Source organism: Schistocerca piceifrons, chromosome 1, assembly GCF_021461385.2.
Source record: "Schistocerca piceifrons isolate TAMUIC-IGC-003096 chromosome 1, iqSchPice1.1, whole genome shotgun sequence".
Taxonomy (NCBI): Eukaryota; Metazoa; Arthropoda; class Insecta; order Orthoptera; family Acrididae; genus Schistocerca; species Schistocerca piceifrons.
In genome coordinates, this window is record NC_060138.1 from 1200146212 (window position 1) to 1200163075 (window position 16864).

At 41.2% G+C, this 16864-nt stretch overlaps 1 protein-coding gene across 3 annotated transcripts in view; it reads right to left on the minus strand.

The window, feature by feature from the left end:
* Positions 1-16864, minus strand: part of LOC124781594 (integrator complex subunit 1) — a 269211-nt gene that overhangs the window by 157037 nt on the left and 95310 nt on the right. For 2 of the 3 annotated variants that reach the window (XM_047253873.1, XM_047253874.1), the window contains exons 10-11: positions 16323-16448; positions 5119-5232 (exon numbers count right to left, since the gene is read on the minus strand). In XM_047253873.1, the coding sequence (XP_047109829.1) occupies positions 5119-5232; positions 16323-16448 (240 nt within the window). The remainder of the gene's footprint in view (positions 1-5118; positions 5233-16322; positions 16449-16864) is intronic. The other variant, XM_047253875.1, reaches the window with a different exon arrangement.

A 16864-nucleotide genomic window follows, 5' to 3' on the forward strand; every position in this document is an offset into this window, starting at 1 on the left:
ATGTATATAGAAGTCACTACATACAACTAATTTCTGGTACTTCCTTCAAAGTGAATCAAGAACCCTCTCTAGCTTGAGAAGAAATGCTCTTAAGTCAGAGTTAGGGGACCTATAAACAACAAGAAGTAGAAGTTTAGTTTCACTAAATTCAAGTACTGCTGTACAACATTCAAATATCTGTTCAGTGCAGTGTCGTAATACATCTATGGACTCTAATGGAATACTGTTTTTTACGTACAGAGCCACTCCCTCACTGAGGAAGGAACTCCTTGAAAAACAGCCAGTTAATTTGTATCCTGGTAAAAGAAGCCACTGAATTGCCTAATTATTTAAGTGGTGCTCCGACATACCAATAATTTCAGAGTCAACATCTATAAGCAGTTGACTATCTTTATCTCTTAATATCTCTTATATTTTGATGAAATATGCTAATTCCTTCTCAACTTGGAAAAATGACGTCCTCTGAATGTGAGGCCTTAGTTAGAGGGACTTCCTTTAAACACATATACCTATCAGCTGACTTCTATCTAAAAAAGGTGCAGCTCTAACACCAACTACTACAAGAATTTTTCCATGAGTGATCCTACCACCACCCACTACACTGTCACCTATAAGCTTTACCAGCCTCCCCTTCCCATACCTATTGAGGTGCAGGCCATGCCAAGTGAAACCCCATCTGCTGATGGACCCAACTGACACCACTGAAACGTGACCCATACCCTCTGCCATCAGCGCCCTCCCTAGCCCCGTGTTAACGCGCCTAACAGCCGCATCAAGATGAGGCCGATTATGACGCTGAAACAGTTGCACGAAATGCAAATTAGTGCCACCAGTTTGAGTAGCTATCTTTACCAGGTCACCACCTAAATCATATTCGCTGACCCTATAAATATAAAGACTGTTCTCTGCTCCATCCACTATCACTACCCGATCCTCCTTCGTAAAATTCCTACGTAACTCCCCTACGCTGTCAGTCACCTGAGCCAACCCTGCAGTAGGCTTCACAATGCTGGTGACCTGGTACTCATTCCCCACCACTTCCTGCAACTGCTGGCCCACACCTCTGCTGTGCGAACTACCTAGCAGCAGAATCTTCTTCTTTCTGTTAGGCTTTGCAACTGTCCTGGGCCTCCTAACTACCGAGGACTGCCGCATGTTCCCTACATCTACAGGTACACGAGGCTCCTCTCTACTCAACTCTGACAGGTAGTCAAATCTATTGCAAATACGCAAAGGATAACTGTCTGAATACCTCCTCCTCCTCCTCCTCCTCCTAGCTGCCTTCTTGCCAACTGCCCAGTTCCCATTCCCCACCACCCTTCACACCCTCCTCACCCTATATAGTTCCTCCTTTACACGTTGTAACTGCACCTGAAGGGCACACATCTTACGCTCCTGCTCCTCTATCAACTTATTTCTACTACAGATTTTGCATTCCCAAGAGAGGATCTCGCTACAATGCCCAGTGGCTTCCCCACTGCTAAAATTAAAATTATTTTCACATCATTCACCACGCTTTTGAGAAACAGGCATATGACATGTAGAAGTAAAGGGAAAGCCTCATCGCCAGCAAAGTACAGTGTGGCACACAAAATATGTCACCATTTTGTTTTTGAATAAACACTTTACTGTAAGACAAACTCAAAGGGACATAGATACCATGAAAAACACTGAAGATTGTCCTAACTCAGCCCATGCTCAATATGTCAACCATTTTGATTCCTAATTTCCTTCACACAAACACTGATGTTAGCAATAGCCTTACAGCACATATCTTCCATGACTTTGCTGCAAGCTTGAAGAACAAGGCATCTGAGCTTCATTAAATCATGGATGTTTCAGTTCCTTTCGGCACTCCAATCCATGCCCCCAAAGAAAGAAGTCACATGGTTTGAGGCCAGGACTATTGGGGGTCAAAACTGTCTGTCACTTAAACAATCTGGAAATGTGGCAAATGACATGCATGTCAAAACACTCACGTAAGAAACCCGATATGTGTTTGCAGTATGTGGGCTTGCTCCAACCTGCATAAACCACTGTGTGTTTATTGGCAATGCAGTAGCTGTGGAACAAAGTTACTGTGCAGCATGCTCAAATAATGCACGCTGACCACAGTTTCCTCAAATAAAAAAGATCCAATAAGTCCGTGGCTAGAAATTGCAATCCACACCATAATTCTCAGAGCATGATGATGTTCAAGAAGACTTGCAGATTTTCAGTAGCCCAAAAGTGTAGATTTTGTTTGTTAACCACACCACCCAAATGTAAATATGCCTCATCAGAAAACCAAAGACTGTTCAGAGATTATTCCTTATCCTCCTCACAACAATAGTCTCTGCCACTTGAGTTTTGCAGTGAGCTTCTGAGCAGAGGTCATCTTGCACGGGAACATCCAGAGGTCACTTTTAAGAATCTGCTAACTGGGGCGCCTGGATATGCCCAGTTGCACTGCTGCCTTTCTGCATGGTTGCCAGGGCTTCCCTTAGAGCAACTCTTATCACTTCAATATTCTCTGGTGAACAAAAAGCCCTCAGCTGAGGTTGCTTCACTTCCAATATTGGTCCTTCCCATACCAACAGAGTACAGCCTGTGAACGGTTCTCTTGGAATGGGCACACCATGTGATAAACTGTTGCCAAAACCATCTCTGAGTCACAACAGGACTTCGTCTCGCGCAAAAGCAACTTGACTGCCAGTCACTGCTGCGCTGTTAGTAGCCCACACCATAAGTACTGGGTTCCTAGCGACAGTATTATAAATTAGTGTCATTTTGTAACTTACTTGTTTCTCCATACTCAATGGGACAACTGGTGCGACTCATAAAGTACTTATGAAACAAATACAGACACATTATGTGTGCACCACCCTGCAGCATGGGAACAGCTCATCATTATAATCTCCTTGCAGGTAAACAGGATCCAGACCACTCAGTTTGCATTCTTTCAACTGACAACCAATCAAAGAGTGGCAAAATACTGCTCCCTCGGCGTTCATTCTGAGATCTCAACATCAATCAGTGCAAACATGCCATTTTCATCAGCAACAGCAAACAGCACAATTGAAAAGTAACCTTGGTAATTTATGTTTCTAGACCCCATGTTCTTAAAACAATTTACCTATATGTGCCCACCATCAATAGCAAAAGACACAGTTAAGCAGACTGCATGGCTCAGCATATTTATCTGCAACAATTTTCCACATATTTTGATCTGGGACAGGCATAAATAACTGTTGCATATGCGCCCAAAAAGCTTCACATCTTAATCGAACAATGGTACCTTCTCCTCTACAAAACTGTAGACCTAAGTCTTGAAAGCTGCTTCATGTAGCCAAACAACTGCAATAACAGTTAATGATTATTTGTGTGGTTACATTATAAATTACAATAGTGTAATAACCAACACTGGAAAAAATACCAAACTTCTATACCTTACATTCATTTTATCTTACCTATCTATAAAATTGTCAAATGTATTGCAAATGTAGGAACTGATACAGTCTCGATTCATTTTTTAAACATATATCTATGTTGTGTTTACTTTACTTTGACTTCATTTTTAGCACAGATTTGCCATGACCACTAGAAAAATCTGCACTAATTTTGAAGGTAGTTGAAACCTCCAATATTAGGGTTGAGAAAAGTAAAGAAACCATATTATTCGACCCCCCGCATGAAGGGATCTTCTGAAAAATGTACATTCAGCTGAGGAAAATGAAGACAGCGTGGCAGCTTCTAGCACACTGTTGTCTGGCTCAGACGCTCAGGAAATGTGACAATTTTACATTTCCTGAGTGTCTGAAGTGAAATGAGACAATTTTGTATTTCACCTCAGACCCCTAGGAATTGTAAAATTGTCATATTTCAGAAGATACAAGTTATGTGACTGAATGTTACATGACACTACAACCACTCCCACAAAAAGAAAAGTTGAAGGCAAAATGAAGCCAAAACATCGTTTGTTGACTGGTTAGAAATAAAAAAGTTAGAGAGATGAAAAGATATCAGAACTCATCAGCTGATGAAGCTGACTGGATTTTTTTTTAGTTCATTCCTCAAGACTTCAAGAAACTTTAGTGACAGGTGTAAACAAGCTCTTAAGGCAAAATTCCTGTTGCTTTTGAATGAGAAACTGGACTAAACAGAGAAGGAGACATCAAAATTTTGCTCATGATCATGGGCGTCTTCCATTTCTAACAACATTGTCCACGCCTCCACAGAATTCACCATCGACAGCTACACACTGATAGCGATTAATCAGATTTTATGTCCAAAACATCTCTCGTAAATAAATGTGAAGCTGAGTCATTTTTCTACCTTACATAATGAACAGTTGTAGCCTTTTATCTTGTTATCATTACTTATATGTGTACTTCACTGAGGAACACACTACACTATGTGATCTTATCAAAAATAAACTTTGTGTGACAGCTTCTTCAACATCACTCAAACACTTTCACCAACTTACCTTATTGTAGTGATATCAAAAATAAACTTTGTGTGACAGCTTCTTTAACATCACTCAAACACTTTCACCAACTTACCTTACTGTAGCGAGTAGCTTCTCAGCAGGAGAAATAGCAAGTCAAAAATTTGTGCCCTGCTTTGTCAGAGTAGCTGATGTTAGTTGCTACAAAAAGTGGAAATTTTCTGCACTCATTCTATAAAATTCATGTTTGTGTTGACATCGCTAATGAAAAATCACAGTTGAACTATATGTGATATTAATAACACTGTACGAGTGCATGCATTACTTCCTTTTTTTTCAGTTGTTTGAGATTTAAATAATGATAAGCCACAATAAAGTCATCTTCAGGAGAGCTCATGACTGTAACTGATCCAGAAACATGATCCGTACTGTATTGTTGCTTGTCATAAAGCAGTTCGCATCACATATTGTATTGCCTCATTGTTAGTGTGAGCTGCACCTTACTGAAGATGTCTCATAGGATCAAAAATGCAAAGGCAGCCAACTGAACAGTGTAATGCAGGAACAAGAGAAACTATTCCCTCTTTTTCAAAATATGGTTCTTATATTACCCATGCGAGCAACCAAAAACCGAAAACATGAATATTCACTTAACAGCAAAGCTCAATTGTCCATATAAATGACAAACCTACCTTATGGAGAACATGTACAAAATCTTGGGGAGTAGGATGATACATTTTAATTGCTGTGTCGTGCAGCCACCAAACAGCATCACGCTGGATCTTGGCAACAAGAGACTGGAAGTTCTGTAACAGGAAATATATTTTTATTTAAAAATTAAACTCTGAAACTGGTTATCACTAATACAGCACTCAACACCATCTACTTTAATGCCCCTTCTCATGTGTATCATAACTGAAACCACATAAAGAGAAGGACAGTTGCTTTTCACTGTATAGACCACAGGCACACATGACCACAGTCTCTGGCAGCTGGAGCCAGTCATGTGTGTCTCAGCTGCATTTGTGTGAGTCTGTGCATGTGTGTATGTTGTCTATGTTTGACAAAGGCTTTGGCGGAAAGCTAACTTTCTGACAGTCTTACGTTGTGTCATTCTGAGACTCATCATCTCCGCCATACAGTGAGTAGCAACTATCCTTTTCATTGTATTCTTACATTCCATCCTGGATTTTCTGTTGTTTGATAACTGAAACCAATTGTTTAACCAGTTAGTCTCGTACTTTATCATAACAACACTGAAAGAAAGGAAAGTTGAAAAATTGCAGGTTGTACATTATATTTTTTCCTTAAAAAAAATTAAACACTTGTCTTTTTATTTTCATTAGAAGAAAAATGCCCAACTGGATACTTAAATGTCAGTAGCACACAAGTTACAGATTACATCCAGAAAGCCATTTACAGTACACTTCAGTCATTGGCCTATTTTTTTCTATATTTGATTAAACCAGTACAAATTTTCACTATGAATGACAGCAAAAAACTGTTTCGACAATACAAATCACAGAAGAATTCATATGAGCAATAGCACTCACAGTCAAGATGTGGCTATAAGAATGTTGTTCATACAAGACATTGTGTTAGCCTCTTACAGAAGTTAATGAAATTAAATTCTGATGATACATGCCGCAGTGTACACAAGATGAAAATGAATCCACTGTCCCTGTAACAAACAATAAACTAACAACCTGCCTTGTGAACCAGGTGAATTTTTTTTATTTTATTTATTTATTTATTAATGCTGAGGCTCTTCAATTTGTGTGTGTGTGTGTGTGTGTGTGTGTGTGTGTGTGTGTGTGTGTGTGTGTGTGTTTTTGCAGGAAGAGTTACTAAACTGTACACAATAAACACTGCACATGCAGAGTTTTCATGAAACTCTTCCTGCAAACAGAAGTGATGTTAATTCATATTCTGATCTAACATATTTCTTGTGTCTACCAGTAAAAACTTTACATTAATGTAAACTGTGGCTGAAAAAGAAGCTTGCAAATATCTACTACTACTCTCGCAACTATAAATATTTCAACAATTAAGCAAATAAGTCAATACAGGAATAACATTTCCACTATCCTGGTAAATTTGTCAACTGTTTCAAAACATATGTGATCAATACCTACTCTTCTGTACACTTAAAGCTCTGTGTCTTTATTTCTTGTTGTTGATCACGTACACACTTGGACACAGTACAAGGAGCTACACCACACACCCACACAATATTTCCAAAATGCATCCAATAGTAGCCTTAGCCTTTCAGAAAAGTCTTCACAAGTGTTTTAGGTTTCATATCTGATGTTACTAACTTACTGCCAACTGAACTGTTTGCCTGGGGGGGGGGGGGGGGGGGTCGAGGAGGAGGCATTGCCTGCCTCTGTAAGGCTTAAACATCAGAAACAAAAATACTATATATGTGTCTCAGCACCTTCTGCTGGCAGAGATGATTAAATTCAGCAAATGATAATCAGACAAAATCTTATCAATACTCCAAGTAGTTTTTTCCCCCCCAAAACAATTCAGTTGGCTTTAAGTCTCTCATACATAACAGCAGAAATTCTCTGTTCACTTCTCTCATCCTCCGTCAACTATGGGATACTGTTAGTCAGTGTGCATGAACTCATACTATGAGTAAAATTTAGACCTCAAGAAAGTAGAAATGTAGTTTATGTGGATAACTTTTAAAAATTATCCAGTGGTGAATGGTAAAGTGGGAATTGAGGAGCTTCTACACTACAGTTTCAGTACAACCAATCCTCATATACCACTGTTTCTTCAATCCAATTTTCCACCTAAAAAGTCAACAAACAATGAAATATCACTAAATATACACTATTCCCTAAAATTTTTTCCTTCAGGGTATGTTGAGAACAAAAATTAACACACTGTTCACCTGTGCTTGCTCAATAACAAATAGCTTCCTACATTTTCTTATACACAGTATGTGTCATTCTCATCCTATCCGGTAAGTCTCCGCTGACCCAAGGTTCCGCACAATTTTTCGAACTCTCCCAATTTTCCTCAATCTTGCCAGTAATTTTCTCCTTCATCCCTCTTCATTCCTTGTCAACCCTTTTGCCAGAAGAAAGAGCCACTGCCTACGAAAGCTTGCACATTTCATTAGCCTTTATATAAGTTTATGCACTTTCCTCTGCTGCTGCTTGATGAGTAGATTCTTTTATCCATCCAATCATATTACGTAGTATACATTGAAAGACAAAGACAATGCTACTCACAAGGACAACTATTATCTTACACATTGTACGCAGCAGCTGGCTGGTGTCTTAAGATCGAGCTACACACCACACAACAGTGCTGCAGGTTGCTGCCCTGTCCTTACACCTGGAACTCGAAGCAGCTCTGTTTTCCAGTGAAGGCCGCTGCAGTTCTGGGGGTAGCAAATCCACCGGATATCGCGCACACTAACTCGCATCCGCAAACCACTTGATACTAGAATACTTCCCAGTATTCCTCCACTGGGCAGTCATTACAGTACACTGCCCAGCAACTTTTCAGTCAGTACAAGTTCAAGACTCAAAATCAACTATTCAGTTCAGAAGTGGAGCACATCACATCACAACCTAGGGCATAGCTAGTGCAGCCTATACCAACAGTGTTTCTCGAACGTGACAGACTGAGAGCTTAAACTGCACCTTCGAGAACTGTTATTGTATTAGTGACAATCTTTCAGCAGAACAAGACAATCTTCACATTGCCATTACTAGGAATCTGTTTCAGTTGCTCAATGTTACCATGTACTTCTGTGCTGGGAGGTTCTATTGCCCTTTGGCATGGAGACACCATTCTCTTCTTGTGTAAGCATCACACACAACAGACGCTACAGTGGTGATGACAGGGAAGTTTTTATGACTTTTTGTCTCCAGGACTTCATTCCCAGTGTCTTGTGCTACATCAGATAGTCTTCCTCTCTGCATTTATGTGCCTCCACACTGAGTTTTTGTGGTTCTGCTCCATGTTTAAATGCCACTGGTCCTGATTCCATGTTCCCTTTGGTTTGCATTTGGCTGTGCACACACCTTTGTTCTCTCACATTCCATGATTCTACGTCTGTTTCTTACTTGTTTCACCTCGTATCTGCATTGTGCTAGCATTGCTTCATTACTTCATTCCAGTGTCCCTCTCCATCCACTTTTCTTGCTTCCTGTCAATGTCGGACCCTCTTTTCCCTTTTGCCATTGGTCTCACATGCCCATTTACTACTGCCCCCTTACATGCAGGAATTTTCGCTTCTCGAGCTTTCCAAGTAATGAGATCAACAGTTTCTCTGTTTGATCCAGGATACCACTCACATGACTGTTCAACGGTGGCGCCCCACATGTTACAGACTGAACAGCACAGCTTCTGTGCCTTACATGGCACTTCCTCTACACCCAAATGCTTCCACAACAGTGTTTCACCCATCCCAATGTCCCCCACCAGCACATGACTCCAAGCTACTGTCTCTGCTTGTTCCAGATTTTGACATTACTTTTGATTCAGACCCACTTTCCCACCAAACCCCTCCTCCATGTTTCTACTGCCGATGTCTCTCTCCAGGTCACCCCTGGCCCTCTGTCACTCGCACACTTGCTCCCAGCACATCCACCTCTGACTCCCCACTCCCCACTCTGATGCTCCCAATCTGCCAACTCCCACTGGAATGCCACTCACTGTGGTGTGTCTGTCTCCTGTGTTGCTTACTCCTGTGCCACTGGTGCTCTCACCGTCAGCCCCAGTGCCTCCTCTAATTCCAGCGCCACTGATGCCCTTTACACCTCCGGTCCACGCACTGCTGTCTCATGCACAGTCTTTCATCATTGGCACCTCACTTGCGTTTCCTGTACCATCAGCTCCAGCCTCCTGCTTGCCAGCACCTTCTCAGTCCTCATAGTATATTTCTTAAATTTCATGCATATTGCTCTGTTTAAAGAGGATTAATCTCATGTTTTCATAAGGGTAAATTCATTCAGTCTGAAGTGCAGTAGTTGCTCACAGACATCCACATAGCTCATTAACATACCAGCATTCATTGGTGACACATCAGGAAAGTAGCAAGTCACATATCTGGGATTCTGTCTGCTTTTACAGTTTACTTCTTCAGTTAGTCTTGCTAGGATGAGTAGGATGTGTGCATGCTGTGTGCGAATACAGAAGGAGCTGGCTGCAGTTCACAAACAGCTGAATGTACTTTTGGTAATGGTCAGTCACCTTCAGGCGGCTGCCTCGGGGTACAGCGGTGGCAGAAAATCTGGCTTTTCACACGAACACTTCAGGTGTCATTTGTTTTGTCCACAGGCTCTGCTGCTAAGGCACATTCCAGTGTACCTGCCGTGGTGGAGCCACTCTCACTGCAGGGTGAGTGAAGGGCGGTAACGTGTTTGCGTCGCTCGAGGCAGAGAGCGAATGTGGAGACTGGCTGTCTGGCCTTGCCCATTCACCCTGTGAGTGGACAGCTGCTTCTGCAGTTATTGTGAGCTCCAAATGGAGGCCCTAAGGCAGACGCTGTTCAGGCCTACAAAGAAAGCCAATGCGCACTGCGCACTTAGTATGTCTGGTGTCTGCTGGGGGGCCTCATCTGAGATGTGGAGGTGGCCCTGCCTGTGGCTATCCAGCATGCAAGGTGCAGTCATCTGCAAGATGTGGCTCACATTGGCACCAACAATGCCTGTCACATGGATTATGAGGGCATTCAGAGTTCATACAGGTGGCTTGTGGAGGTGGTGAAGACTGTTGGCCTCGTGTGTGGGGTGAAAGCAGAGCTCACAATTTGTAGCATTGTTCCCAGAGCTGAACAGGATAATTTGCTTTGGAGCCGAGTGGAGGGTCTCAACCAAAGGCTTAGTCAATTCTGCGATGGTCTTGGCAGCAGTTTGTTAGATCTCCTCTTGATAGGTCAGGACTGCACTACAAAAAGGAAGCAGCTACTCGGGTTGCAGAGAACTTGCGGAGTCCATATGAGGTTTTTTTTAGGCTAGGTGGTAAGTTAAGGTACTCTGATAAACACTTGTCAGTTGCTACACAAGGGAAGTCAGATTGTGTTCAGAATACAGACACTTCCACTGTCAAATTTTTTTCAGTAAATTTTCGAAGTATTCATAACAAAGTTCCCAAACTATGGGCCTTCACGATAGTACTTGCACTCAAATTATTCTCGGGACCGAGAGCTGGCTGAAACCCAACATGACTCACAAAGTCATGGAACAGAAAGACAATCATGCAAAATACTTTGGAACACATTTTCTGAAAACTGTCCTGAGCAGCCATCTCAGCAGCCCACATGCAAAGGAAATATCTTCGACCTTGTTGCTACAAATAGGGCAGATTTTATCGACAATGTCAATGTAGAAAAGGGAATTGGCAATCAGATGTCATTACAGCAACTATGGTAACAAAAAGCCGCGACCAATCAGCAAAATGGGCAGGGGCACTATGAGTATAGTGCGGGACAATAAGTTGGGAATGTGGGTCTGGCAGGAGATGTGCCAGAGATAAGTCCCTGCAGTCGCACTATCCTCTGTGTCCTCGGTGGCTCAGATGGATAGAGCATCCGCCATGTAAGCAGGAGATCCCGGGTTCGAGTCCCGGTCAGGGCACACATTTTCAACTGTCCCCATTGACTTATATCAATGCCTGTATGCAACCAGGGGTATTCATTTCACTGTTGTTAGCAGCATCACTTAGTTCCTGTAAGATGGACGTACAGGGATTATAGGCAAAGTTCAAGCAGATTGTGAATCACAGTCTGGAGAGTAATGTGCCTAGTAAGAGGATAAAGGATGGAAAAGATCCACCATGATTTAATAACAAAATTTGGAAGATGCTACGGAAGCAGAGGCTGTTGCACTAACAGACGATTACAAGCAAAGGTTAGAAGAGATTTGTTTGTCTGTGGAAACGTCTAGTCATGAATCATAGAAGTAACACTATCGCATCTTAGCAAAAGATCTGGCAGAGAACCCAAGAATATTCTGCTCCTATTTAAAACCACTAGGTAGGTCTGACATTTCCATTCACTCCCTTGTTGAAAAGTCTGGTGTGGCAGTTGAATATAGCAAAACAAAAGTCAAAGTTGAAGAAATCATTTACACAAGAGAAATGTACAAACATACCACCATTTGACCATTGGACAGACTCTGATGAAAGAGGCATAGTAATAAAGATCCCTGGGGCAGAGAAACAACTGAAATATTTGACAGCAAATACGTCATTGGATCCCAGTTTGGTTTTATGAGGAGTACTCTACTGCATTGGCCCCTTACCTAGCATGCATTTATGGCGAATCTCTGGTCCAGCACAAAGCCCCAAGTGACCAGAAAAGTGCAGGTGACTCCTGTACATAAGGAGGAGGGAAAGAACGGACCAGCAAAATTACAGACCAATACCCCTAACATCGTTTTGCTGCAGAATCCTTGAACATTTTCTTAGTTTGAATATAAACCACTTTCGTGAGCCTGAGAATCTTGTGTCCAACAATCCGCACGGTTTTAGAAAGCATCACTTGTATGAAACTAAGGTTGCATTTTTCTCTCACAATATACTGTGAACTATGGATGAAAGGCAACAGGCAGATTCCATACTGCTAGATTTCCAGAAAGCATTTGACACAGTGCCCCACTGCAGGCTGTTAACAAAGGTACGAGCATCTACATCTACATCTATACTCCGCAAGCCACCTGATGGTGTGTGGCAGAGGGTACCTTGAGTACCTCTCATCGGTTCTCCCTTTTATTCCAGCCTCGTATTGTTCGTAGAAAGAAAGATTGTCGGTATGCTTCTTTGTGGGCTCTAATCTCTCTGATTTTACCCTTATGGTCTCTACACGAGATATACGTAGGAGGGAGCAATATACTGCCTGATTCCTCGGTGAAGATATGTTCTCGAAACTTCAAAAAAATATGTAATAAGTTCACAAATATGCGAGTGGCTCAAAGACTTCTTAGGGAACACAATGCTGTATGTTGTTCCCAAAGCCAAGTATTCATCAGAGGCAAGGGTACCATCAGGAGTGTCCCAGAGAAGTGTGATAGGACTGCTGTTGTTCTCTATATACATAAATTATTTGGCACATGGGGTGAACACACACACATATCCATCCGCACATACACAGACACAAGCAGACATGTGCGGATGGATATGTGTGTGTGTGTGTGTGTGTGTGTGTGTGTGTGTGTGTGCGCGCGCGCGAGTGTATACCTGTCCTTTTTTCCCCCTAAGGTAAGTCTTTCCGCTCCCGGGATTGGAATGACTCCTTACCCTCTCCCTTAAAACCCACATCCTTTCGTCTTTCCCTCTCCTTCCTTCTTTCCTGATGAAGCAACCGTTGGTTGCGAAAGCTTGAATTTTGTGTGTATGTTTGTGTTTGTTTGTGTGTCTATCAATCTGCCAGTGCTTTCGTTTGGTAAGTCACATCATCTTTGTTTTTAAATACATAGTGTAATGTTTACATGAGATTTATTATTATGATGAATGGAGTATAGTCCCAATGTTTGTTGTGTATTGGAGTACAATGAACAATGTTAGAAGCAACTTCATCAAGCATTATCGAGTGGAAATATTAGATGCTGCTATCCTTGCTAGGGGACTGCCGTAAAAAATCTGTCAAAAGAAACGGTTTGCACATTTCATTCTACACCATCAACAATTGTTCTGTTAATGCCCCCAACCATTCCAATGTTGAGAAGGTGCCTACCACAACACAGTATGAGGAGGAAGTGGTTGTCTTCAATGTAAAAACATCAAAGTAAGTGATAAATATAAAAAGGTGGCACTTGCAGATCTATTATCTCTTCATTAACCACAGTTCCCCATATACGGAATAAATGAGTTGGCAAAAACATAAGAGCATACAATCATTAGACTGCCATCTTGTCACTGTCATTTCAACCCAATAAAATTGTCATGGAGTCACAACAAAGGTTAGTGTGGAAAAATATAATAATATTAATAGTAATAATAAAATAATAATTTACGTCATCTGCATTCGACACAATCAGCTATGAAGCTGTCAGTCACCACGAAAACTGGAAGAAGCTGCCAATCATACACAACTCAGCATGGAAAATGTGTGGCAGAATTATGCTGTTTTATACAAATATGCTATAGAAAACGTAATTAAATAACAGCATTGCAATGTCACTTGTAGCATCTGTGTTAGTGACAAGAACAATACAAATATAGTTTTTCCATTGTTATGACAAAAAAGATGCTCAGGCAGATTCAGCTGAATATATGGAGTGTTGAGTTTGAATATCTGCATAGCAAAATAATGTTTTTGTAACTTTTTAATGTCAATAACATGGCTGATGTCATGAACTGAGCCTGAATGAAGTTAATCTCACAAACTCAATCTTAATTGCACAAAGAAAAACTCTCTCACTGTTTACAATATAAATGTTGCAATAGAGATACCATATTTTGTATTGCTATTCTTCTTTTTTCCAAACTGATAAGTTTTCTCATTTCAATTAACAGGCGCAATTCTTTTTGTTATGTTACCAATAAGCAGAAAGTTTGCTTAGAAAATGTACTGATGTGTTAATTGTAAATCTAGCACAGCATCCTTCCCAATGAAATTGAAATCTTGACTGCAAAGGTTTTGACATGCAAGCATAGTGTTGTGTACAACATCTAACTCAAATTATATCATCTTACAGATCTCTACAAGAGCTCCATTTTTCAGCAAATGGAAATACGATGTATTCTTAAGATTTTGTTCACATAAAGTGTTCACTTTAATTCAATTACAAAAATGTTTGCTGCACATCAAAACTTTGTAACGTAGCCAGGAAATAGACTTTTGTAAACATTTCATATATTTTTTTAAAAACTTTGTTACTGCAGATGCAACTAAAATGAAAATATGGTGCAGCCCTTCCAGAAGACACCGATGGCAGTTCCATCTTTGACATTTAATAGTAAATAAGTTTGAGAGAGTTGGACAAAATTTAAGGTTATGCATGTGTTCCATGCAGTATATAACAACTCTGCTACCCGTCTCCACATGTTACTGCCGAAATGTCAATTCTAAACTAATTCTGAACAGAGTATAGTATCAAAGTATGGTGTCCATACATTAGCACTGAGTTACTGCATTGTTCACCGGGGCAATAAATATTCCAGTGCCCAACATGTGTGCCAAGACTGTAGTCAAATCTGGCAAAAGCATCGTCACATCTACATCTACAGCTACATCTACATCTACATCTACATCCATATTCCGCAAGCCACCTGACGGTGTGTGGCGGAGGGTACCTTGAGTACCTCTATCGGTTCTCCCTTCTATTCCAGTCTCGTATTGTTCGTGGAAAGAAGGATTGTCGATATGCTTCTGTGTGGACTCTAATCTCTCTGATTTTATCCTCATGGTCTCTTCGCGAGATATACGTAGGAGGGAGCAATATACTGCTTCACTCTTCGGTGAAGGTATGTTCCCGAAACTTCAACAAAAGCCCGTACCGAGCTACTGAGCGTCTCTCCTGCAGAGTCTTCCACTGGAGTTTATCTATCATCTCCGTAACGCTTTCGTGATTACTAAATGATCCTGTAACGAAGCGCAATGCTCTCCGTTGGATCTTCTCTATCTCTTCTATCAACCCTATCTGGTACAGATCCCACACTGCTAAGCCGTATTCAAGCAGTCAGCGAACAAGCGCACTGTAACCTACTTCCTTTGTTTTCGGATTGCATTTCCTTAGGATTCTTCCAATGAATCTCAGTCTGGCATCTGCTTTACCAACGATCAACTTTATATGATCATTCCATTTTAAATCACTCCTAATGCGTACTCCCAGATAATTTATGGAATTAATTGCTTCCAGTTGCTGACCTGCTATTTTGTAGCTAAATGATAAGGGATCTATCTTTCTATGTATTCGCAGCACATTACACTTGTCTACATTGAGATTCAATTGCCATTCCCTGCACCATGCGTCAATTCGCTGCAGATCCTCCTGCATTTCAGTACAATTTTCCATTGTTACAACCTCTCGATATACCACAGCATCATCCGCAAAAAGCCTCAGTGAACTTCCGATATCATCCACAAGGTCATTTATGTATATTGTGAATAGCAACGGTCCTACGACACTCCCCTGCGGCACACCTGAAATCACTCTTACATTTGTCTCCACTTGAGACTTTCCTTGTATCAACAATGACAGGCCACACAGTGGTGAGAGACCATGGGTGCACATTAGAGGGAATATTCTATGTTTTCTGGAATGAAGCCAGTTGCTGTTTGCTACAGCACACGATATCTGATCGATGTACCTGCCCGACATCTCAGGAGGGTCATGAAAGATTAAGACCGGCAACGAAAGGTGCACAACTCACTAGTGCACTGTACGAGTTTCACACGTGCATCATTACTGTAATTTCAAGACCAACCACCTAGCCAACAGGCAGCATATAAATGTGAAACACAGCTGTCCAGTGGGTTTACTGTGGTCCTTGGCATACTCTTGCCATCTTTGCTGTGAGCAAATGATGCAAGTAAAATTGTTCCTTGAGTGGCCCAACTGATATCGTTGTCCAGGTACGTAATGTTCACCACCATGCATATCTCCACAGACTCTTTAATAACAGGATCCCAACATGAATTAAATGTAGTCAAAGTTTTGTTTTATCATATACCATTCTAAGCTCAGTGGATAATTTTCTGGTGTCAGGAATGGCAGACTGTGTTCCTACCAATGATGCGAGGAACAATTTTGATCTACAGTATCTTATAGAAGGTTTGTATAATTTATCCAAATGACATAAATATAGTTACAATAATATAACAGTAAAACAGGAATAGAAGACACACTAACTCTGTCAACACACACCTTCCAGCAGAAAATTAATGGACAACACACACATATATTCAAAAAGAATTATCGTAACATACGTGTAGTACTTGTATCTCACGCTTGTCTCCTCTTGCCAGAAGTGATGCAGCTTCCTTAACTGCAGGTGAGATCGCCAGAAAGATGCAAAGTGTAATCAGATCAGCCACTGAGACAAACATCCGCTCCTGAAACATAAAAATATATATGACTTACCAAACGGGAAAGCGCTGGTACATAGGCACAATAAAAAAACACACAAACACACACACAAAATTTCGAGCTTTCGCAACCCACAGTTGCTTCGTCAGGAAAGAGGGAAGGAGAGGGAAAGATGAAAGGATGTGGGTTTTAAGGGAGAAGGTAAGGAGTCATTCCAATCCCGGGAGCGGAAAGACTTACCTTAGGAGGAAAAAAGGACAGGTATACACTCGCACACACACACATATCCATCCACACATATACAGACACAAGCAGACATATTTAAAGGCAAAGAGTTTGGGCAGAGATGTCAGTCGAGGTGGAAGTGAAGAGGCAAAGATGTTGTTGAATGACAGGTGAGGTATGAGTGGCGGCAACTTGAAATTAGCAGAGATTGAGGCCT